Consider the following 27,471-nt stretch of genomic DNA (forward strand, 5'->3'; position numbering starts at 1 on the left):
GTTTCCAATGTAGTGTTGTGAAGAGTTTTATTTGTCTTTTCGTCGTTTTTTCGTGTTTGCCATACTGTTGTCGGTTTCGCTTCGACTTATCAATTGTCCCTATCAATCTTCCGCCTTGTTTTTAGACAGATTTTTATTGACAGTTACCTTATTTGATGTTATAGGTGCACGTGGTTATGACAACTCTTAGTTTCTATAAGTTAAAGACCAACTTTCTTTTGACTATAGAATACTTTTGGGACCACAAAAGGGGTAATCTGATCATGACCAGATCAGATTAACCAATAAAGTTAAAAAATATCTTAATTCTTCGGTAGTTGACAGTGAACCAGAAAGGTTAGTTTGTAGTAAAGTCAATAATTAGTCTGAAAAGTCTGTAAATAGAGTTAAACAAGAATGTGTCCATAGTACACGGATGCCCCATCGGGACCATCATTTTCTATATTCAAGGACCGTGAAAATAGGGGGAAAATCCCTAAATTGGCATTAAAATTAGAGACAATATCATAGGGAACACGTGTACTAAGTTTCAAGTTGATTGGACCTCACCTTCATTAAAAACTACCTCGGCCAAAAACTTAAACCTAAAGTGGGACGAAGGGACTGACGAACGGACGCACAGACCAGAAAACATAATGCCCATAAAGGGGCATAAACGTGTTCTCGCACATGACAATGCACTGATTGTGAAACTACGATATTTGGACACTATTGAATAGTTATCTCATTGGCAATCATCTCCTTGTTTTATTTCAGAATTGAATGATTCTTTTTTTATTTTAATTAATGCTACCCTGTCAAATTTCGAATTAAAAAAAGCCTTTCGTTTGTTTTTCTATGCATTGTTTGGGCGCTGTCTCGAAGAAGAAGTACAGCCATACATGTAATATTTCATACGTAAATCAAATATAACTTTTCAATCCTCCCCCTCTTAAACAATAATCATACGAATCAGATATTGTGCCGGGATCTTGTCTTTTTTTTCACACACAAAAAACGGAAACAATTAGTTCATTGGCATTCTTAATAGCTAATTTTACGAACGATGACTATCATTCAGAAAATTATTGAAAAAAAAAAATATATAAATAGGTTCAACTTCTTCATTTTATATTGACAATCTTCAACAAATAAATACATCTTTCCGATCACAATTCGCTTGTTTGAGCCTTTAAGACTACAGTCAATAATAGCGCATTTTTTTCCGAACTCTGGAACTCTGTTTTGTGTTTTTATTTTGTTCTGGTCCATTACACGTCTGTATCTCCATTCTTTTACTGCATTCTTTACATTTTACTGTACAACACCAGTGAAATTTACATTCACATTTTTCTGTTAGTGTGACTGATCGTGAATCGTAACCCCTCCCACAACACATAATGTCACACCCGTCTGTGCCTAGTGACGATTTATTACAAGTCCTTCCTTCAGTTCCAAGAGATCCTGAAAAACAAACAATAAACAAAGGTAACTGATGTTGTTTATTTTCATTATTGTTATCATTTATTTGTTCCTTTCTTTAGAAGGCTTTTAGAGCTGAAAACGATTTTACAACACAACCTGTTAATATTCCTGTTCAAAATCTGTATCTGTAAACATGTTGTTATTTTTCAAGAAGTCAGGTTGGTTTGTCGTCTTTATTTCTATATTTTTATCTTGTCATTATGGCGCTGTCTCATTGACGTATGTGCCGGCATGATATTTGTCATTATGGAGCTGTCTCATTGACGTATGTCACGGCATGAGATTTGTCATTATGGAGATGTCTCATTGACGTATGTTCCGGCATGATATTTGTCATTATGGAGCTGTCTCATTGACGTATGTCACGGCATGAGATTTGTCATTATTGAGCTGTCTCATCGACGTATGTCCCGGCATGAGATTTGTCATAATGGAGCTGTCTCATTGACGTATGTCACGGCTTGAGATTTGTCATTATGGAGCTGTCTCATTGAAGTATGTCACGGCATGAGATTTGTCATTATGGAGCTGTCTCATTGACGTATGTCACGGCTTGAGATTTGTCATTATGGAGCTGTCTCATTGACGTATGTCCCGGCATGAGATTTGTCATAATGGAGCTGTCTCATTGACGTATGTCACGGCATGAGATTTGTCATTATGGAGATGTCTCATTGACGTATGTCCCGGCATGATATTTGTCATTATGGAGCTGTCTCATTGACGTATGTCACGGCATGAGATTTGTCATTATTGAGCTGTCTCATCGACGTATGTCCCGGCATGAGATTTGTCATAATGGAGATGTCTCATTGACGTATGTCACGGCTTGAGATTTGTCATTATGGAGCTGTCTCATTGACGTACGTGACGGCATGAGATTTGTCATTATGGAGCTGTTTTATTGACGTATGTCACGGCTTGAGATTTGTCATTATGGAGCTGTCTCATTGACGTATGTCACGGCATGAGATTTGTCATTATGGAGCTGTCTCATTGACGTATGTCACGGCTTGAGATTTGTCATTATGGAGCTGTCTCGTTGACGTATGTCCCGGAATGAGATTTGTCATTATGAAGCTGTCGTATTGACGTACAGTACCTGGCCAAAAGTATTCGTCACCTTCATTTTTTTGCTATCTATTCATATAAAAACATTATCATTTATTTGTTCCTTTCTTTAGAAGGCTTTTAGAGCTGAAAACGATTTTACAACACAACCTGTTAATATTCCTGTTCAAAATCTGTATCTGTAAACATGTTGTTATTTTTCAAGAAGTCAGGTTGGTTTATCGTCTTTATTTCTATATTTTTATCTTGTCATTATGGCGCTGTCTCATTGACGTATGTGCCGGCATGATATTTGTCATTATGGAGCTGTCTCATTGACGTATGTCACGGCATGAGATTTGTCATTATGGAGATGTCTCATTGACGTATGTCCCGGCATGATATTTGTCATTATGGAGCTGTCTCATTGACGTATGTCACGGCATGAGATTTGTCATTATTGAGCTGTCTCATCGACGTATGTCCCGGCATGAGATTTGTCATAATGGAGCTGTCTCATTGACGTATGTCACGGCTTGAGATTTGTCATTATGGAGCTGTCTCATTGAAGTATGTCACGGCTTGAGATTTGTCATTATGGAGCTGTCTCATTGACGTATGTCCCGGCATGAGATTTGTCATAATGGAGCTGTCTCATTGACGTATGTCACGGCATGAGATTTGTCATTATGGAGATGTCTCATTGACGTATGTCCCGGCATGATATTTGTTATTATGGAGCTGTCTCATTGACGTATGTCACGGCATGAGATTTGTCATTATTGAGCTGTCTCATCGACGTATGTCCCGGCATGAGATTTGTCATAATGGAGATGTCTCATTGACGTATGTCACGGCTTGAGATTTGTCATTATGGAGCTGTCTCATTGACGTACGTGACGGCATGAGATTTGTCATTATGGAGCTGTTTCATTGACGTATGTCACGGCTTGAGATTTGTCATTATGGAGCTGTCTCATTGACGTATGTCACGGCATGAGATTTGTCATTATGGAGCTGTCTCATTGACGTATGTCACGGCTTGAGATTTGTCATTATGGAGCTGTCTCGTTGACGTATGTCCCGGAATGAGATTTGTCATTATGAAGCTGTCGTATTGACGTACAGTACCTGGCCAAAAGTATTCGTCACCTTCATTTTTTTGCTATCTATTCATATAAAAACACATTTTTTCAAAAATGTTTGGAGGGCATTTATGGTTGGGTTTTGATCAACAAGGCTTTAAAAGACGTAGAATTGTGTATGTTCCGGCATGAGATTTTTCATTATGGAGCTGTCTCATTGACGTATGTCCCGGCATGAGATTTGTTAATATGGAACTTTCGTATTGACGTATCTCCCGGCATGAGATTTGTCTTTATGTAACTGTCTCATGAACGTATGTCCCGGCATGGGATTTGTCTTTATGAAGCTGTCTCATTAACGTATGTCCCGGCATGAGATTTGTCACTATGGAGCTGTTTCGTTGACGTATGTCCCGGCATGAGATTTGTCATTATGGAGCTGTCGATTGACGTATGTCCCGGCATGAGATTTGTTATTATGGAGCTGTCGTATTGACGTATGTCCCGGCATGAGATTTGTCATTAAGTAGCTGTTTCATTGATGTCTGTCCTGGAATGAGATTTGTCATTAATGAGCTGTCTCATTGACGTCTGTCCCGGTGTCCTATAGCCATTCTTCCCCCATGCCAATTTTTCCGGGGGGAAAAACTGGATCGATCCAATATTTCCCCCCGGAAAAAATGGCATGATCCAACTTTTCCCCCTCAACGTTATAGGGGGAAAACGAGGATCAGCCAATTTTTCCCCTTTGCGGCATGATAAGCTAGTTTTCCCCTTTATACATTTAAAACGTCGGCGACGTCAGTTAGAAATTTTTATCCTAAAAAAAGAATATTAACTTTTTTGATTAGTTTAGCGGTACCAAAGCTTCATCGTATTAATATAAATTGATATGTATTTATATATACCATGTATACATACAAGTTATATTTATACACACGAAGCACATTCTGATGCAGTGATCACATCCATTCTCATTCGTGAACCCGTGGTATCATTGACCTAATGAATAGAACTACTTAAACCACGATTTTGACTTTATATGATAAATCATTTTTGTACCACAAGGTAAAAATACCCATGAAAGGCATGGATAGAGAAAAATACTCATCGCCTTGAAGCTTTCATTCAGGAGAAGAAGTGCGATAAGGGTGAAACTTCATCAAACCTAGGGGAGATATGTACCCCCTCTCCACCCAGCATGGGAGACGTGCAGTGGAAACGTGGAATTACAGGAACTACCTAATTATTGTGACTCGCTGTACAAGATCTACACAAATATTCCACCTGCCCTAAAGGTGTATATATAGGGTCGACCACGATCTAGCACTTATTATACAAATATCCACCGGAGTTACACGGACCTGGTAGCAAGTAATAAAAGGCCACCATGCATACGGCCTCCAAAAATGAAAAAAAAACATACTCAAACGACATGAACCAACAACAACCACTGTACCCGGTACTACATGTTCCTGGCTTTGGAATGGGCATTGGTACATAAACAATGTGGTGGCCATAAACTCAACCCTCCCCAATGAACCCAACCTAGGACAGCACAACGCCAGAAAAAAATCAGTTGCAATTGGCTTCACTAAAAATGTTGATAAATGTACGTTGCACAAAAATCACTTACATAAAAAAATAGAAACAAAGCACCGAAATAAAAGTACTCGCAGTTACTGAAAGTTATTTCAAAGCTAGTGAAAATATAGACGGACTAGTGAGCATAGACAGACTGGTAAACATGTGAACAGACGGGTGAATATGTAGACAGACTGGTAAGCATGTGAACAGACGGGTGAATATGTAGACAGACTTGTCGACATATAGACAGACATGCAGTTGAGAATGTAGAAAGACTAGGGGACACAAAGCAAGACAGATTAGTTAAAACATAGACAAACTGATAAACCTGTAGACAGACTTTTGTTAATGTAAAAGAACTAAAAATTTGTATCAATAAACCTATTTCTAACACTGTTCGGTTTAATTTTCAGACGTGTATATATATACAGTGATATCTATAATATAGGGGGAAAGATTGGCATGGGGGAAAAGTGACTATATGTATACGTATTGTCAAATTTCCGCGGGGGTAAGAATGGCAATGATACAAAATTTCCACGGGGGAAATATTGGCTCATGCCAGTCTTTCCCCCGGGGGAAAAACTGGCATGGGGGAAGAATGGCTATATAACACCGGCATAAGATTCGTCATTATGTAGCTGTCTCATTTACATCTGTCCTGGCATCAGGTTTGTCATTATGGAGATGTCTCATTGACGTACGTCCTAGTATGATATTTGTTATTATGGAGCTGTCGTATTGACGTATGTCCCGGCATAAGATTTGTCAGTATGGAGCTGTCTCATTGACGTACGTCCTGTCATGAGATTTGTCATAATAGAGCTGTCTCATTGACGTACGTCCTGGCATGAGATTTGTTAGTATGCAGCTGTCGTATTGACGTATGTACCGTCATGAGATTTGTAATTAAAGAGCTGTCTCGTTGACGTATTTTCTGGCATGAGATTTGTCACTATAGAGCTGTCTCGTTGACACATTTCCTGGCATCAGGTTTTTCATTAGGGAGCTGTTTCATTGACGCATGCCCCGACATAAGATTTGTCTTATAGAGCTGTCTTATTGATGCATGTCCCGGCATGAGATTTGTCATTATTGAGCTGTCGTATTGACGTATGTCCCTGCATAAGATTTGTTATTATGGAGCTGTTTTCATTGACGTCTGTCCTGGCATGATATTTGTCATTATGGAGATGTCTCATTGGCGTACGTCCTGGCATGAGATTTGTTATTATGAAGCTGTCGTGTTGACGTATGTACCGTCATGAGATTTGTCATTAGAGAGCTGTCTCGTTGACGTATGTTCTGGCATGAGATTTGTCACTATGGAGCTGCCTCGTTGACGCATGTCCTAGCCTCAGGTTTTTCATCAGGGAGCTAGCTGTTTCATTGACGCATGTCCCGACATAAGATTTGTCTTATAGAGCTGTCTCATTGATGCATGTCCCGGCATGATATTTGTCATTATTGAGCTATCTCATTGACGTTTGTTCAGGCATTAGATTTGTCATTATGGAGCTGTCGTATGCCGTATGTCCCTGCATAAGATTTGTTATTATGGAGCTGTCTCATTGACGTCTGTCCTGGCATGAGATTTAGTGTCAGAGTAGAGAAAGAAAGCGATAGGACATTTTTATATTAAATTGACGCCTTCATCTAACTTTTTTTAACGGATATGTGTGTTTAACTGATGAAATATTTGCAGTATAATGATTATTAAAGTGTTTAACGACCATGACTGGCTATACAGCCCTGGCACGGTCGGCTGAATATTTGGAGTATTCCTGTTTTGCTAGCAAAGTGAATACGTATCATGTGAAATGTTGTTATATCATGTACGAAAAGAAAAAAGACACTGACCCCAAAGGAATCGAAAAATCTCATAAAACAAACAAAGCCAGACAACAGCATGTCGAAGGCGGACGAGAAACAATTACAAAACATTCCCCTAAAACCAAAGAATGAACACTTTGATTACCAACGAAAAACAGCAAGTGAACCAAAAGTATTTTTTTTAACATATGAAGAGGCGAGTTTAGGCGGCTAGTTATTATCCATTTACATCAGTTTTGATTGATTAATTTAAGTAAGCATAACTCGGATCTAACTGGACATGTGTCTTATACTATTGTTCGTTTGAACCTTGTTGCTGTTTCCTCAATTTCTCAATTTGAGAAGAGAGAAAAAATTGAAAGAGTGGATATTTTGGTAATTTTAAAATATCTCTAAAGAAATGAATACCCGGTTTGAATAGTATTTTTTCTATGAAGAAATGTATATTTATTAAAACCATTTTGCTATTCCCTTTTAAACTTTTAAAACTTAGTTGGAATGCAAAAAAAATCTATAGCAGTTTCCATTCTGTGAAATCTGAACGCTGTTTATATATTTACAATAAACCGGTAAATCATCACATTAATCAGTATTCTTTCTGTAACAAATTCCGAAAAAAATCAGTATTCTTTCTGTAACGAATTCCGAAAAAAATCAGTATTCTTTCTGTAACGAATTCCGAAAAAAATCAGTATTCTTTCTGTAACGAATTCCGAAAAAAATCAGTATTCTTTCTGTAACGAATTCCGAAAAAAATCAGTATTCTTTCTGTAACGAATTCCAAAAAAATCAGTATTCTTTCTGTAACGAATTCCGAAAAAAATCAGATTCTTTCTGTAACGAATTCCGAAAAAAAATCTATATTCTTTCTGTAACGAATTCCGAAAAAAAATCTATATTCTTTCTGTAACGAATTCCGATAAAAAATCTATATTCTTTCTGTAACGAATTCCGAAAAAAAATCTGTATTCTTTGTGTAACGAATTCCGAAAAAAAATCAGTATTCTTTCTGTAACGAATTCCGAAAAAAATCAGTATTCTTTCTGTAACGAATTTCGAAAAAAATCAGTATTCTTTCTGTAACGAATTCCGAAAAAAATCAGTATTCTTTCTGTAACGAATTCCGAAAAAAAATCTATATTCTTTCTGTAACGAATTCCGAAAAAAAATCTATATTCTTTCTGTAACGAATTCCGAAAAAAATCAGTATTCTTTCTGTAACGAATTCCGAAAAAAAATCTATATTCTTTCTGTAACGAATTCGGAAAAAAAATCTATATTCTTTCTGTAACGAATTCCGAAAAAAAATCAGTATTCTTTCTGTAACGAATTCCGAAAAAAAAATCTATATTCTTTCTGTAACGAATTCCGAAAAAAAATCTATATTCTTTCTGTAACGAATTCCGAAAAAAAATCAGTATTCTTTCTGTAACGAATTCCGAAAAAAAGTCTGAATAGAGTTTCAAATAGATTGTCGAATCAAGATTTCGTAAATAAAATCTTACTTTTATAAATTTTAACATTGTACAAACTTAAAGACTGTAGAACGAAAATAACCGTGCGAAATAAAAACTTTTTTTTTTTCAATACATAAGAAAGAAGATGTGGTAGGACTTCCGTGAACTTCGCTATATTTCAAATAATGGCGAGTTCAGCAACAATATCAAATTATCTGATACAATTTCCATGAATGAATAGTTTCGAGTACAGGACAATAAACAGAGATTTGCTGACGGATGATTGAAATATATGTCTACTTCCGGTTCAACTAATATTAGTTCCGGTTCATACGGGGGTTCTAATGCGTAAGTCTAAACTTTCATTACACACTATTATATGAGTATGAAAATAAGAAGATGTAGTATGATTGCCAATTAGACAACTCTCTACAAGAGACTAAATGACACAGACATTAACAACTGTAGGTCATCGTACGGACTTAATCAATGAGCAAAGCCCATGCATATACCGCAGTCAGCTACAAATGCCCAGAAAAGACAAATGTATAATAATTTAATCGAGAAAACAACGGCCTAGTTTATGTACAAAATAATGAGCGGACAACCAAATATGTTACACAGCAAAAACATAAGACAATCACTGAATTACAGACTTGTGCCTTTGGACAGGCACGTACAGAATGTGGCAGGTTAAACCAGTTTGAAGGCGCCAGCCCTGCCCTAAACGTGGACATTGGTTTAACCAAAAACTATAAAAATCAGCTGAAAAAGGCTTTATTCATCATGGATAAAATGCGATATGTGTTTATTCATAAATATGATGTAAACATTTTCTATGTCAGTGACCCTATTCTACTCCCCAAAAAACAAAACAGAGTTTTAATACTTTTACAACCTGACTGAACTATAGAGTATGTGACTACCTTCCTTTCTTATCTCTGTTGTGAATACCATTTTAGGACTTTATAAAACGTTATCAAACATTTGGTAGGGACAATACATTTCATCGGTTTAGGCCAAGCGTTTTTAGATCCTCGTAGGCGAAGTGTAAATATCGTGTATTACAATCATATAACTTCTTATCATTTTCACTTTGAGCAAGTATTTGGTCATACAGATCTTGTATAACAATATTACTACATCTTATTATACGTTGTACCTAGACATAAAGATCTTGTATGACAAATTGGGCAAGAACTTGCATATAAAGATCTAACATGATAAATTGAGCAAGTACTTGGGTATAAAGATCTTGTATGGCAGTCATACTAAATCTCATTATTTTAATATTCAATAAGTACTTTGTCACAAAGGTCTTATAAAGCATCCATGATACATTTTCTTATTTTTGTATTGCATAAAAGTTGTTACCTATCCCTATATCGGTCTCACAGTAATCTGGTGAGTCTTCTAGATACACAAGATCCCGTCTCGTTGGTCTTTTATGATTTCTGTTAGCAACAATAAGACCGGATCCATCTTGGTCTATCATGACTTGTGTTGCACCATTATATTTAAGTCTGAGATATTTGCCCACATATCTAAAAGACTGCATGGCGAGCCAACAAGTTCGAATTGTACATGCACCACTTACACCATGACATTTACAAGTCAGTTTCATAAACTTTTTGACAGCCTGAAATGAAGGAACGACAGGATGGTTGAATTGATTCTATAATGAATCATTTTCATAACAGCGTGGACAACCTCAAAACTAATGTTTGAAATAATACTGAATCATTAACCTATGTTCAAATATTATGAATCTATTTTCAAATATTATGAAATATCGGTGAATATTCATAACATTTAATGTACAAAATGTAGTTCCTTACTTTGCACATACATGTAGATCATCTTTACGTAAAAATCGTTTCGTTTTATTATACTTTAATTTCTAGAACATATATAGCACCCTTTGGTTCCTTACTTTTTTTTTATGAAAAAAATGTTATTTACCGTCCATCGGCAAATATTACATGCATATACAGGACGTTCTAAGTGTTCCTTGGTTTATCAATATTTTATTTTATCAATGATGCAAATATGATTAGACACAATATCAATATGAACACTGTGCTAGTTCACAATGACCCGGTCTAAGGAATACATGTACCGATTATCAGGTTATCTGCATGTTGATATCGTAAAATATCAGCTGCGAGACATAATATGAAGCTTTTTGTCGAGTGAGCGTAGCGAACGAGATCAAAAAGCCTTCATATTATGTCAAGCAGCTAATATTTTACAATATCAATATGCAGATAATCTGATAATCGATTTATCGGGCTATATTTGCGTGTTTCAGAAGTGTTTTCTTTGTTTCACCAGCACACAAAAGATGACTTGATAAGTTCGGGTCAAAGTTATTTACGTCGGTTCAAACATTATGACGTCGCTGATATGTCCGAGTCAAAGTTATTAAGGCCGGGTCAACGTATTTGACGTCACAAAGACATGATACGGAATAATATTAAGAGCTGAACTGAGTGATATAGACAGTGGGACGCCCGATAAGATACATAATACTGACTCCCCGTCGAAAATTCTTTTTCTCTTACTCCAAAAATTAACCCGACCGTGTGCGTAGCGGAGAAGCGGCAAATACGAATTTTCAAATCTTTAGTTTGAAAGGTAGTTTATGCAGACAGGAGCAATTTTTTTTTATGAATATCGGTTAATCAAAAGTACAAGGAAACAATGAGAAGCAACCGGTACCTACCCTCCGACCAGCTCTATTGTTGTGCAAATTCATTAAAGCCCTAGAATCTCGTATTCTCTTTTCTTTGGCGTCTATAAACATTCTAGAAAACTGGCTTCCCCATCGTACATTATCACTACATCCACCCCATTCAAACCACCCTCGTTTATCTCGACCACGCCCAGATTTTGAGGGATCACAACCACACTGCATCAAATCACCTCTGCTGCATGATCTCGTAACTGCATGGACAACACCAGCTGACGATATGGCATAGACAAATGACGCTTCCCGGCTTCCTACTTAACAAAAGAAACAAAAAAGAACAACATAGATTATTTCCATTATTAAACAATATTAGAGTTCAAATTCAAGTTTTGATAAGAAAAAGAATACATTTAGGAATATGGGATTTTTTAGCTTTGCTTCTGTTATGATTGCTTGCTATTGTTGAAACCATATGATGGAGTTTTGATATATTTACATATTTATATTTATATTTTTACATATATAAAGGGAAATCAAAAACATATGAGGACCAGATCTTCCCGGAGCACCTGAGATCAAACCAGATTTTGGTGGTTTTCCTGTTGTTCGTCTTTAGTTTTATATCTAGTGTCTTGTGTTCTTTTGGTAATTTTTCTTATTCTTTTTCGTCTATCTTTGTTTCTTTTTACATGGTGTTTTAAGTTGTTTTATATTTGATCTTTTCTTTTATTTTGCCTTATATATCGTCTGTTACTTTTCTTTATAGTTATTGATCATGTAAATCGATGAAAGTTATCAATCTGCACGGCTCGGGCGACTCTATTTGACCTAAACGACATAGGAGTTCGTGGTAAAGAGGCACCCCAATCGTGCAGATTAAAAGAGAGACGAAAGATACCAGAGGGACAGTCAAACTCATAGATTGAAACAAAACTGACAACGCCATGGCTAAAAATAAAAAGACAAACAGACAAATTATAGTACAGAAGACACAACATAGAAAACTAAAGACTAAGAAACACGAACCCCGCCAAAAACTAGGGGTGATCTCATGTGCTCCGGAAGGGTAAACAGATCCTGCTTCACATGTGACACCCGTCGTGTTGCTTATATCAATACAAATCCGGTAAATAGCCTAATTCGGTAGGTCACATTGTGAAACGGAAAGGGTTTTGTAGTTGCGACATAAAGAACATATCCGATATCATCGTGATGGCGTCCATAAAATTTACGAAGGGATGATTTCAACTTCACCATTTGGAACTTTTGGTTTAATAGCTTGTGAGTAGCAATCTTCTATCAAAGAAATCATGATAGGAAATACACTCCCGGGAATATCTTATCAATTGGGAGAAATATTCTTCGTATGCAGGCGCTGCTGGAATGTTGCTACATAGAAATAGAAAGTTAACAATTGGGAAGCTGAAATCATCTCTTTTGTCGTAAAGTTTTATTTTCAACCGACCCTCATTGTCAATTTCTAGATGTAAGTCAAGATATGAGGATATGAGGCAGACTTCACTGTATCTGTAGTATCCTTTATCTCTAGGTCGATGGGATAGATTAGTTCAACATAATCACAAAATTTTGTATTATTTAGTGAGAGAACATCACCTACATAGCGGAATGTAATGATATATACCGATTAAATTGGCCATTAATTGTTAATATCAGCTGCTCGACACAATATGAATCCTTTATGAACTCGTTCGCTGCGCTCACTTGACAAAAAGCTTCACATTGTGACTTGCAGCTGATATTTTACAATACCAATATGCAGACAACCTGATAATCAGTACACACGTGACGCCTCCAGATTACACGAACGTTTTGGAAACATTCGGAAGATATTCAATCCATGGCCCCTGGAAAAAAATTCCAGTAGGGTGAAAAAAAGGGAAAGCCCAACTTTAGATAATAGAAAGTTGGCAACTTCTGAATTATTAACTAATTTGATAATCAGGCTTTCTCCTAAATTATTTGAAGAATAGCGTTTTAATCGCAGATCTTTGATTTTTCTGTTTTTGTATAAATTTGTGACGATTTAGAACTTTATATAATGTGTAGACTCTTTGTTCTCTATTTGTCGTTTCGTTGTGTTTGTCGTTTGATTGCTGTCTTATCGACTATCTCCCACATCTCATACAGTTTGAGTTCCATTTGATGTACTTTTACATCTATTTATAACAAATTATAACTGAAAGAGTTTGTTAAGCATATAGCTTATTTGCTTTTCTTTCCATCAAGAATATCCTCAAAGGAGAACTAGTCGTTGAGAGATGTACCTAGTGCAAAGTTAACCAAAAAAAAGTTTCACTTTTAAATCTTTAACTTCCCGTACCTCCCTTTTTGGCAAATAGAATTAATTATAAAGGAATTAATATTTAAAAATTCGTAATAAATACCATTGAACAGAAAACTAATCCAAATCAGATTTCAATTATTTGGATACTCTAAACTATTTTAAGAACTTAACCTTAGAAAAATGATTATCTTGTTGACTTTGTAACACGGGTTTAAGATTTACATCCCTTTGATTGAAAAATATATAGTTCGTTTTAGCGTCGAAAGATTTTGTAACGTCGCTCCGCTCGTCGGTATTTCTTCTATGGAAATACGCCCCTGCAGATAAGAGTACATTTGAACTGTGAGGTATATCTGGAACAGTTAATGTACATATTAGCTGTGCATTATCCAGATTATAGCACAGTAAGAACAAAGAGTTTTTGGCTATATCGTGTGTGTATATATGACCTTTGTCTCTTGTTTTTTTTTTTACCATCTATAATTATAACTTTCAAATACGAATATGGTGCAATGTGGGATGATAACATCATGATGGTTCTTTTTTTAAAATCACATTAATTTAATTATTATATATAATTACAGCAAACTCAATAACTACTAGAATTGTAACCGCCCAGTCTCATGAGGAGTAAAGGTTTGCAACAAAAAACTTATGCGCTTTTCTGCACAAAAATGTTGCACCTTTTTCTTTTTGAATTTAACCAATGACAAGGAATGTGTTTTTATCAGTATATGTGTACACGTACTACTCAGTTCAAATGTTCATGGTAAACATTAATAATTTGTTGTGTTTCCCCTTGCACTGAAACCGTTTGTTTAATTGTATTTGCATTCTTCGTTACATTTTATACTATTTGCTATCCCAAGAAATCACATATTATTGTAATTAATATAATTACTCAATAATATGCTAAAGTTCGGCCTTTAAATATGATTAGAATGTATATTTTTCAGTAAACTATTGTGTGACTGTATACATACACTTTACAATATTTGTAAGAATAACACATGATGTTACGGTTTGTTTAAGGCCTATTACATGTTATTGTTGGGCTTAGTGTCAAGGGTTTTTGATCTGTAATCGCATCAAAGTGTGAAATTTGACTTTTAAAACTGTGGTTGAAGAAAGCAAATTAGGGAATAATACCCCAAACCGCGTTTCTTGATTAAATAATGAAATATCTGTACATTTAACTGAATAAATATTGCGTTTTGAAATTAGCAAGTGTGCGAAGATTTCTTATAAACCATGTCTTAATTCGTTTCTGTCTATACTTTGAATAATGCATTATAATAAAACTGATAAAACAGAGTAGGAGGAATAAATAGAATTCGATAATTTTTACATCATTTTATTTTTAAATACTTTACTACTGTATTACATAAATGAAGAAGGAGAAACAATTTGTATAAATATTTCCATCAGACAATCCTTCCATTTCTACTGTTCCGACCACCTTAGAGATACGCTCAGTTAGCACTTTTATCCCCACAAACATCAATACATCATATATTTTAAAGACAAGACAAGCATCGTATTTTTTCTTTCTGTCATAATCTAGAAACCTGTTAATAGGATAATGAGCGAAAAAAGATAGTAATGCAATAAAAATGAATAGGCACGTGCACTAAGCCGCAATAACTCTGTATCAATTATAACTGTTGAGATAGTGTCAAAGAAAATTACGTTCAGAGGCGGGTGTCATCTTTTGAAAAGGTGTATGTATTTATAGTTTTCTCATTAATTATCTTTTAACAAAATCGATGCGAAAGATACTATGAATTAGGTAATTGCATATATACTTTCTACAAGATGTCATCTTACATATGACTTCCAGAAATTATTTGTAATGAAACACTTTAAGTTGCCTATATAGTGGTACTCGTGCAAACAAATGTAGTTCTCACCATTTTTTTTCAACATTGTTAAAAGTTAATGTTAACTTCTGAAATAGTTTTCCTAGTATATATTTCAATATTTTTAGTCTATGAATCACTATAGTTGAGATTTCAGAATGTGACCTACCGAATTAGACTTATTACCGGGTTTGTAATAACATGAGCAACACGACGGGTGCCACATATGGAGCAGGATCTGATTACCCATTCGGATATCTCCTCCAGTTTTTGCAGGGGTTCGTGTTGCTCAGACTTAAGTTTTCTATGTTGTATTCTGTGTTCTATTGTTTGTCTGTTTGTCTTTTTCTTTTTTTAGCCAAGGCGTTGTCAGTTTATTTTCGACTTATGGGTTTGGGTGTCACTTTGGTATCTCTCGCCTCTCCTTTAAGTTGATGTCGTATCCATTCTACGATTTTAGTCTCTGGTGCATGACTTTCTAATATTTATTGTTTTTGGCTTTTAACTAGCTTTCACTGAGTAACTTCTAGTTCTCTCAAATCGAACCTTTGTGTTAGTTTGAGCTGACTGTTGATTCAATTTGCAATACTTTTTTTTATTTGATGTTTACTTTTTTTGTGTTATATCTCGTCTCACTATTTTTAATATATACCACCTTTGCTAAGCATTTAGTATGACGATAAATTCTCGCTTTGTTCTCGTTGTTTCACTCTGTTGTTTATTGGTTGTCGTTTGTTGATAAGTGTTTCTAGTTTCTCGTTGTTGTTTTTTGGTATAAATAGAACCTTGGTTTTCTTGTTTGAATAGTTTAGCGCTAGTCATTTTAGGGCCCTTCATAGCTTACTGTTCGGTGTGAGCAAATACTCCCTGTTTAAGACATGACTTTGACCTATAATTGTTTACTTTCTAGTCTACCCCTTAATATCAATAAATCAAGCTTGTCTGTTTGTAACATGGTTTTCAACTGCCCAGCTACTTTTTAAAGACATTTGCTTTGACTGAATATACAGATAAGCAGTGAATTGCACATATAATGAAAAATATCATGTTCCAATCTGATTACAATACAGATCCTATATGTCCAAGCTTTGTAAAGCTCAGACATCCGCACTATCATTTTCTATGTTCAGTGGACCTTGAAAGTGGGATAAAAATTAATTTAGCATTAGAATTAGAAAGATCATAGCATAGGGAACATGTGTACTAAGCTTCAAATTCATTGAAAACTCCCTTGACCAATTGATCAAAACTCTTAACCTGAAGCGGGACAGACGGACGAACTAATGGACGGACGAACGAACGGACCGAGCAGAAAACATAATGCCCATAAATGGGACATAAAAAAACCCTTAATTGAACACTGGTGGTTAGTTGTCACCACATTTCCTCATTTTTATACGCGTGTCAACAATCAAGTCTTCTCTTGAATTATTTCTTGCGCAAAATGATGAACAAAGTGTTTGTTTACTGTTCTGAAAACCTGGACACTACAGTGGTATACAGTCAACATATAGTTAATAACCAAAACAATTGTTAATCGTATAAGTAACACGATCATTTTATAGATAGAAGATGTGGTATGGGTGACAATTTCATAAGACAACTCTCCATCCACTTTACAATTTGTAAAAGAAAAACCATTATAGGTCAATAAGAATACGAATACGAATACGAAGTCTTGGCTCACACCGAACAGCAAGCTAAGAAGGGTCCCAAAATGACTAATGTAAAACTATGTTCCTTTCCCCTACTGACAAAAGTTCACTCATCTATCACAACAGGACACGAATAATCTGATTGACAATACGGATATACGGTTGTGTCATCCGTGTACTATGGACACATTCTTGTTTACCACGTTTTGTGGTGTTATAGAATGAAATTCAAAACAGTGTGGCTGTGGCCATTGATTGACACATGAAATTCATCCATTGACTGGGACCATTTACGTGAACGTTTGTCTGTAACGACCACTGTTCACGACGTACCTACGATAGACATTTAAACTGTGGGGTCACCAAAGGTTTCTTAACGCCTTTAATTATAAAATAATTCGAAAAATTAATCAGGAATAACCTTTAAGTTTTGATTTATATAATTGATATAAATCAAAACATCGTGTTATTTCTGATTAATTTTTCGAATTACTTTATTAAGGTGTTGAGAACCTTTGGTGACCCCATAGTTTAAGTGTTTTTAAAAAGTACATAGTGAACAGTGGTCGTTACATACAAACGTTCACCTAAATTGTCCCAGTCAATGAATGAATTTAATGTGTCAATCAATGGCCACAGCCACACTGTTTTGAATTTCATTCTATACAGAACACACGAACATATATATTTTGTATATGCATCTCTCTCGAACTAAAGAATTGGCAGTTGTACTGAAAGTTCAAGAATCTTAAACAGCTGAATATGATAAGGATTATGAAGGCAATAATAGTATATTAAATGCGCAGTGAAATGAGAATATTATGATGATAACATCATGATGGTTCATCTTTGAAATCGCATTAATATAATTATTATATATAATTACAGTTAACTCAAGATTTGACTGTTAACCGCACAATAAAGAGGAGTAAATGTTCGGAACGAAAAGAAATAAAAAAAGAAATAAGAAATATCCAGTTGTTTTACATGTTTTATAACCAACAGTTAAATACATATCTACGAGCCTTCGTTTCCATTTTTAATATAATTTGAATTTTCTTTAGTCACACTTTTTTTTTGATATATTTTTTAATTTATGTAAAAATTATTAAAATCATTTTCGGTTTTTAGTAAGCAGGTCATTATTTCTGCACCAAAGATATTCTCAAGCATGTGTTTCCACATAGTAATGTTACTGATTTATTAAGAAACTAAGGTTTCAACTCCCTCCGGTAAAGTATTACCTAGATGGATTTTGGTATTATGCATGGTCCTTTTAGGTCATATTGCTCTTTCACTGTTTTGGTTCTTATCCATACTTTGGCTTTCAAATGTTTTGCTTTGGACGTTACTAATGAAGCTAGATCGAGAAAAGCGTAATTTTTTATGATGCATTTTAAATATTGTCATTTTATTTTGTCATTAAATTCAATATGCGGGTGTATCGTGCGCTCTTGGTTTAGCTGTTTATTCATTCATGTATGGGATTGCAAATAGTTTGGTTTAAATAAATATGCAATGGGACAACCCACGCACACGCTTTCACATACACGTATGTATGCATGTATATTTAAATCTTAAAATTCAATTTGGGCAAACAATTTGAAAAACCAGATTATTTCAATTGAAAACCGGAAATTTCAATATTTCTTTAAATTTCATTTCCAAAAATTTCGTGTTTTTTCTTTTTTTAACACAACCGCTAATATCTAAAACAGTTTTTGTCAAAATATTTTGCGGGTACTGTTGGGATTGGAAACATTAATATATCAACTCATCATTCACAACTGGTCTCAAATGATCGTTTACATCTCAAATGTTCGTAATTCTCAAATGGTCGTAAATCTCAAATGGTCGTACATTTCAAATGATCTTAAAATTTTAATGTTCGTAATTCTCAAATGGTCGTAATTCTCAAATGGTCGTAATTCTCAAATGGTCGTACATTTCAAATGGTCGTAAATCTTAAATGGTCGTACATCTCAAATGATTGTAAATCTCTAATGGTCGTACATTTCAAATGATCTTAAAACTCAAACGGTCGTCAATCTCAAATGGTCGTACATGTGAGCATCTCAATTGATCGTAAAACTCAAATGGTCGTAAATCTCAATGGTCGTAAAACTCAAATGGTCGTATCTAAAATGGTCTCAAATCTCAAATGATCGTACATCCCAAATGATTGTAAATATCAAATGGTCGACATTTCAAATGATTTCAACATTCAAATGGTCGTAAATCTCAAATGGCCGTACATTTCAAATGGTCGTACATCTCAAATGATTGTAAATATCAAATGGTCGTACATTTTAAATGATCTTAAAACTCAAATGGCCGTCAATCTCAAATGGTCTCAAATCTCAAATGGTCGTACAGTTCAAATGATCGTATATCTCAAATGATTGTACATGTACATTTCAAAGGATCGTAATTCTCAAATTTCGTAAATCTCAAATACTCGCATATTTCAAATGATCGTACATCTCAAATGGTAGTAAATCTCAAATGATTATTCTTTTCAAATGATCGTAGCGAAGGAAATATACAGAAATAGTAACATGGTAAGTATAAGTTTTGCATAGAAAATCGAATAAGCGAAGGCACACATAAATATAATTTTTATCTTCCGTTTCTCTTGTCAGATTAATTACGCAAAGTATGAAAATTTCATTACAATGATGGACAATTATTATTTAACTTGTTGTCGCAGTTTAAGGGGAAATAACTAAAATTGCATATTTGGGGTAGTCTACAAGCAATATCAGTACTGAAAGAATAAAAGACTGACCCCAGAACAGCATGCTAAAATAAATATTGTCCTTCCAAATGTTAAATATCTAGAATATATTATCAAGTGTATATATTACCTTTCAACATGATTTTGCCAAAGACAGAAGAATCCCGGTCTAATGTAGTGCAGTTCCATCTATGATTTTGAAATTGTTCTTGACATTCTAAAACACCAAGTCTTGCTCCCTGTCCTATGTTCACCATGACATCAGGATGTAGGCGACATAGTCGCCGTTGTCGCCCTACAAGACCTGGAATATTGTCACACAAAATACCTGCACCTACAGCATGTAACGGCAACTGGCTAATAAACCTACAATAGAAAATATTCACGGGTAAGAAACACTCTTGTGAAACCCAGTTCCCGTCCAAAGATAACATGAAACCTTATGTTAACCATTTAATATGGAATACGTCGGGTTTGTGGCAAATGATACAGCAATCAAACAACACATATAACCTAATTTATCATTTCGGGGCCTTTTATAGCTGACTATGCGATATGGGCTTTGCTCATTATTAAAGGCCGTATACTTAATTTCTGTGTCATTTGGTCTCTTGTAGCAATCAAACCACACCGTTTATATATATTCATAAAGATAGCCTAACCAAAAAAAAACTTATAATGTAACTCGAAGATGATCTCTAAAACCATTTTTTAACAACATATTGCTGTATAATTTTTCTAAGATTTCTTTTCATATTGGTGGAAGATATTTTCTATGAATAGACTTGAATGCAATCGATTTCTTCTTCGTTGGTATCAGTTCTTTGAAAACGGATAGTATATGATATTATACATTTGCTTCCCATGGCGATTCTTGTAAAATACGTCTGTTCTAATATGAAAAATAAAAGCGGACATAATGATAAGATATGAGAAAACTACCGTTATATTTTTTTATTATTTTAATACAATTAATGGATACGAAACGCCGGCTGGAATAAATTATATCACTCATATGTTACATGTAGTACAGAGTGCAAAGATAATTTGACTGTACTTTAAACTTTCTTTTATGAATAAGTTTTTTTTTTTTCGTTGATCTCAATTTCATGCTTTTAAAACAGACTAAGAGAGAGAGAGAGACGAAAGATACCAAAGGAACATCCAAACTCATTTATACAAGCGATACAAATTACAAATTTACTGCAAACAAAATAGAATATTTGTAGGGATTTATATATTTTTTTTCTTAAAAGATCAGCTGATTTGTTTTTTTTTTCAAATTCGATTAGTTCAATGATTGGAAGTAGTGGATATTGAGACCAATTTCTCCACGACATAAGTTCAAATTTTTGTACATGACTGAATTCGTGTATCGGAATAATATCATTAAAATCAGATAATGTACTTACCACCATGTAGTGTAAGATGGTGTTATATATAATCCAAATAAAATTATCACCAATAATAAATAATAAATTGCCATTCCGTAAGATCCATGAGGATTAGATTTGTCAAAAAATCATTTGAATCAAGTGACACAAGTCTAACCCATAGTTAAAATCATAAATCCATTGTAATTATTTTTTCAGATTTTTTTTCTCTTAGTATATATGAATCTCTTAAGTATGATACACCAAGCTCCAGAAACCACAATATATAATAAACAAAAGAAAACAACAATTCAATTATGTTATTCCTGATTATGGAATAAGATCACATTTCTTACACTTTTTCTGTTTTGAATTAAGTAATATCCGTTATTATAACTGTTTATTTAAATTTTCTGGTTATTAAACATTTTTTTGTAAATTTAACATTGATCATTGGCCGTTTTTAAAGGGCGGCGTTGATTTCTGCCAATCCTAATAGAAAAAGCAACCAACGTACTAATAAAAATTTTCAGCCCAGTAATACTGCCTAACACTTAGAGTAAACAAATCAGCTATGATATACCGATAATCTTCTCCCTAACAATAGATAAGGATTACTTATTAATTTTATTATGAATTATTGGATAGGAATAATCCCATAATGAAATATTTCAAAAATCCCAGTTGTGAAATATTCTAATTAATTTTGTTTATACAAATTCTTATTTTCCATATCCGTTTATTAAAATTCGAAGTCTTTTACTTACGTTTATTTTCAAGATTATTGTTTTACCGAGACAAGAAAATTACAAACACACGACTTTTTAGAATGATAATGAAAACAAAGTTGAAATCTGCTAAGGTCAACATCACAGGTGTAATATTTCAAAGACAAAGAAAAACAAGCAGGTATTTACAAACTGTCAGTGGCAGCAATGATCTGTTTCAGCTTAATAGACTTGTAATTACGGCTTTGATGTATTGATGAGATGTAAATTCAATACTTTCTTTAGATCAGTCAAGATAGATACTTGCTATAAGTACCTTCTTTCATCAGAAAAATCAAACTGGCCAGAAATAGATGGCCAGTGTTAGATAGTTTTACATAATTGAACGTTGTTTTCTGTACTATCCTATTCATAAGAAGTCTTACTTTTTTTCTATTTTGGGGGATTTCCCTTTTTGTAGTCATTTCTTGTCTTGACCATGTTGACTGTAATAGTTATTGCTATGTTTTACATAACAATTCGATCAAATCAGTTTCACAAACAAAAAAATACAATAAATTCATTTGTTTTGTCACTAAAATTTGAATAAGTCGGAAAGTTTTAAAATCTACTAAAGAATATCCTTTAGACTCTTAAGGTATAACAAATATGATTATTTGTTTTTGATTTTTGTTTACAGTTTTTAACTCTTTTTTCGGTCATCAAATTTCTTATTTTTTTCTTTCGAAGAAATATGGTCAAATAAGTCTCGTTAAAAGCTAACAACCTTGCATATAACACAGGTGTATTGCTATAAAATGGTTTCTACCTTTTATTGATAAGAGTAACTATGCCTTTAGGTAAAACTATTGCTCTATTTTATGTCCATTTGAGAGGCCTATATGACGTCACATCAAAACAGACACACATTTAGAAAATATTGTTTTAAGAATCTTCATATATATTTACAATTTCAGGGCCAAAAAAAGGCTCTTGACATAACCTTTTCCTTTGTTGCGTATGATTGAACAATCTCCACTATCCCAACATCTCATCAAATTAATCGTAAACTAAAGTCGATCTGATGAGTTCAACCATAAGTATTTTTCACTTATTTTACAGTATGTTCTTATGTTGTACTGTAACACTAACATAGGTTTGAACGATGGTTTGGCTCAAGTAAACATGTCAACCATGCGTGCCACATTATTTTAGTGTCTGTCTCAAGTTGGAAGCTTGGTATTCAATAGTTTTCGTTTATTGTTGTATATCGTGTTTGTTTTTCGTTTATTATTTTGTAGATAAATCAGACCGTTATTTTCTTGTTCAAACGGTTTACATCTGTCATGTCGGGGTCCTTGATAGCTTCTTTTGCGGTATGGGTTTTTATCATTGTTGAAGGCTGTACGGTGACCTTTAGTTCTTAATTTCGACGACATTTGATCTCTCGCGATGGAGAGTTGTCGTATTAGCAATCATACCACATCTTATTTATATATAATAATGAATTTCCGTTGCTGTCGTCCTTTCGCTTTCGTTGAGTTTCACAGAGAATTTCTAAGCACTAAAAATCTAGATCTGATTGTTATACATACTTTTAACATACTTATGATCATCAGTATAAAATAATTTTTTTTATTGCAAAAATATCTATATCTATCTTCGTTTTTTATAAACAGTTTCTTTGGCAAGATAAAAATCATTCAGCTTTTTTTTTATAGAATAGTTGCTTTCAATAACTTTACATGGGCTTCATTTGTGACAGAAAGAAAAACAGTGGTCTGTCGCAAACAACACTAGTTGATAAGATTATCGAATCCAGTATCGGAAATAAAACTTACAGCCGATTTCATTGAATGTGAAGCCAAAGGTAATATCTTTGGTTAGCTTGCTTGTTAGCTGAACCGTGAAGTCATTGTTAGGTCAGGTAAACTATTCTTCTTAAAGAGTAGACTAGTCCATCAGATAACCAATCTATCTGTTGGACTAGGCTACTTCGAAACCAAAGATGTTGCCTTTGGCTAGACACTCAATGAAATCGGCTGTAAATCGATGAAAAATGTGGAATCGTTATGAACAGTGTCTATTTCTGCGATAATAATTTCTGTTTTTCACAGTTCTACGTATCATTATATAAATGGATTGATAAATTGCATTCAAATTCTGAGTATTAAAGTTTTAGAACAATAGGTTTGTTATTTTTGATTTACGAATGCGTGTTTAAAACCCAGTCACATCAATATTTTGACAAAATAAGTAAATCTAAATTCTTTTGGAAAAAGGACATTCCTTTATCTCAGAAACACAGTAGCTAATACATTGGCATGTTTAGAAGTTTGTAGCTGTTTTCAGAACTGAACGCGAAGAAACAACACTTTTAAACGGGAGCCTGATTGGTGCGAAATTGAAAAATAATAAATATTTCAACAATTTCATTATTTACTCTTGGTTGAGACAAGACTTACAATATAACTATACCCTATATAGATTTGCTCACAGTGTTCCTAGACTAATAAATTTTTCAGATGTTATTTGGATTTTATTTGTGGTTGATTTGAAGAGATAATTTCATGGAGAAAATATGCAGGTTCATTAAATACAAAAAATATTATATTGTTTTTGCCGTGTATATTGCAGCGTTAATATCTCAAGAAACATTCATATTTCTAGAATAAAATTGACGGCTAACCTCATACTGGTTAATTTATATTACGTGTATGTCAATGTTATATCCTTAATAAACTGTGACGGAACCAAAAATTATTTTGCAAAATAAGCGTTATTTTCGCTGGGACTAAAATATTCGGGTTGGGTTGAACATGGAGTTTTTTTTGTCATATGTACAAATATTAGTTCGAATCTATGAGATAAATACTATTTTGTACGAGTTATCGAATTTCTCATATTTTGCTGCTTAGCTTAACAATTAGTCAATGTTATAAATGAAGAATATACAATGCATGAATAGTTTAGATTTCACATTTTCAACAGACGTAATGTTTGATAGTTGAAAGGCGTAAATCATAACTATTACTATATGATAAAGTGTTTACTTATATCTTCCCGAGATATACACTTTTTCACTTCACTATATCGGATTAAAAACTTTGATGCGATAAGCTATCCCTTACGGAATACATTGAGCAGGAAGTTGTTATGGAGAGGAATAAAATGAAATCCCGGTTTACGTCAGCAGCACAACATCACACAAAAAAACTCAAAACACTCTAAAGTCTAAATAAGTCATGTTTTAATTATTGTAAGGAATAAGTTAAAGAAAATGTTAGCATTTTTCAAACTGTATAAACCGACTTGAAGTCTGCTGAAGGTCGTACTTTGACCCTTATGGCTAACTTTAACAAATTAAAACTTGGATGGAGAGCTGTCTCATTGGCACTCATACCACATCTTCTTATATCTGTTGAATAAGATCCCAAAAATACAAGACACCGTGATTGAACAGCAAAAGTGCAATTATATAAACCTTAATCAAGAAATTTATTAGTGTCTGGATGGTATAGGGAATAATGAGCAGAAAATAAAGAATATATAGAGAAAAAAAAGCTAATTAAAACAAATAAAAAAAAGTGGAGAATAATTGTTAAAATGAATAAAGAATAAAAATAATATGGTCTGACAAATTAAACAATAAAGATACATGTATGTAGACAGCCAACAAAACCATCGTTTATTCAGCGGAAAGTGGACTTTTTGAAGGACAATTTCAGAACTTGTCAACTGTATAAATAATAAAACGATAAGAAGTATAACACTTTTATCAAATTTCGTCAAATGGAATAACACTTCTGCGATGAATTATTTAGTGAACGTTTTCGACCATTCATATTAGGCACCGTGATCAAAGTTAGTTTGGGATCAATATCTGCAATCACGATGTGAAAGACTAATAGTCAAATTGTAACAATATGCGATATTAAATATTTATATAAGATGCTTTCAAAAATGTGGGTAGATATTAAAAAAGAAATTCGGATTGGAATCGAAAAATTATATTAAACTCAAAAGGGAATATAATTGGAGAAGAATGAAACGCGTATATATACACTCGAGACAATACTGCCGAGGTATAACCGGGAATGGCCATACACATAAATCTTATAACTTGTTTGCTATTGTCAATCATGATTTAAATTTCCCAATGTGAACTTTCATTTTTTTGTGAATCATCATTATAGCAGCTTAAACACACGGAACAACATCTCAGTTGATCCGATGTTCCATGGTTTTCTTTTCCTATCATGATTTCCATTGCTTTCAGTGAATATATTGCATCAAAGGTTCTAAGTGGTAAAGTTGAAGTCATTCCTTCGATAGTTTTAATCATGGTTTGGTTGACCAATACTTCCATGGTTGACCGTTATGGAATATCTTTGTCACACGTGACTCCTGACATGTTCCACTTGTTGTAACCACAATCCCTTCCTCTTTTCTCGATTGTAACATTTCCGATAGTGACCTATTATCGGGTTATTTTACTCGCATGGGTAACATGACGGGTGCCACGTGTGGAGCAGGAACTTTTTTACCCTTCCTGAACACCAGAGTTTTTTGTTTTGATCTGTTACGGAGTCGTGTTACTCAACTTATAGTTTTATTTATACATGTATTAAAATTGTTATTGTTGTTGGCCCTAAAGTCGTTTATATTTTGGTCATAGTATAGTCTGTCTTTAATGGAATTATGATTTTCACCTTGGCATTTTCATCAGCCGTTTAAACGGCTAATGCATACTCAGTCAGATAAACCATTTACCATACAGCAAACATCACATTGTGTCAACTATAGTTGAAGACTCTGATATTTTCTTATAAACGGAACAAATATTCTGAAAGGTACGTAAAGATAAAAATCACACTATTAACTGGTAGGATATTCCTTAAATTATTACCATTCGTTCACAGGTAAAACAACAAAATTATCAAAATAATTAACAAGTAAAAAAATTACACAATGGAAATTTTTTTTTAAAAATCCCACGTGCGACAAATAAAAAGTAAAATCACAAAAATACTGACCTTCACGGAAAATTCAAAAGAAAAGTCCGTACACAACCGAATGAAAATGAGCAGCAAGTGTAGGGAACTGGTTTCAATAAAATTTACAATATCAAGAAACAAGAAATTTGTAGGAAAAAATTTGTTATTGAAATCAGACATAAAAAAGTTTTGATATTAAGAATTTTAACCATCATACAGTGTGCAATTCAATAACTCTTGGTAAGTCTATGATTTATCGAAGCAATGATATTCGAATAAACCGTTGATGTAACAACATAGAAAGACATCTTGATATTTATTATAAGGCGTTTTGACACCTCTAAAATCTAACATTATCCTATTGTATAACTTACCATATTTCTTCCAGACTCTGTCCTTGTAAGACAAGTGATATGAAATAACTTAGTAAAACTGCAATATCATACATTCCAATCACAAAAAATAGGCATTTTTAAAAAATATTGGCACTGTATAAAAAAGTACTGTTAGTTGAAACATGCTGCACGAATGCCAAGATTACAAATGTCATATTTGAAGATTACCATCAATATTATGAAATTTGTATTGTAATATCAAAAGTTTCATCAAAGATTTACAAATTCTGGAGAATATTTGTAGATGGTATTGAGCACTGAAACAAGTGCATGTA

At 33.8% G+C, this 27,471-nt stretch overlaps 1 protein-coding gene across 3 annotated transcripts; it reads right to left on the minus strand.

Annotated features, from left to right (window-relative positions):
• Window positions 1-1,089: 1,089 nt before the first annotated feature.
• On the minus strand, window positions 1,090-27,404 carry LOC143069386 (protein Wnt-2b-A-like). Of its 3 annotated transcripts, none has more exons than XM_076244007.1 (5): window positions 27,176-27,404; window positions 19,855-20,090; window positions 11,202-11,482; window positions 9,851-10,115; window positions 1,090-1,443 (listed from the first exon to the last, which is right to left on the minus strand). In XM_076244007.1, exons 1-5 carry the CDS (start codon window positions 27,247-27,249, stop codon window positions 1,184-1,186), a joined length of 1,116 nt encoding a protein of 371 aa, XP_076100122.1. In that variant the 5' UTR covers window positions 27,250-27,404; the 3' UTR covers window positions 1,090-1,183. The 3 variants fall into 3 exon arrangements, with proteins under 3 accessions (XP_076100122.1, XP_076100115.1, XP_076100131.1); XM_076244000.1 differs by lacking the exon at window positions 27,176-27,404 and adding an exon at window positions 21,137-21,595; XM_076244016.1 differs by lacking the exon at window positions 27,176-27,404 and adding an exon at window positions 21,137-21,594 and having other exon boundaries at window positions 11,202-11,479.
• Between the last annotated feature and the right edge of the window lie 67 nt (window positions 27,405-27,471).

The sequence above is a fragment of the Mytilus galloprovincialis genome, chromosome 1 (genome assembly GCF_965363235.1).
Source record: "Mytilus galloprovincialis chromosome 1, xbMytGall1.hap1.1, whole genome shotgun sequence".
NCBI lineage: Eukaryota > Metazoa > Mollusca > Bivalvia > Mytilida > Mytilidae > Mytilus > Mytilus galloprovincialis.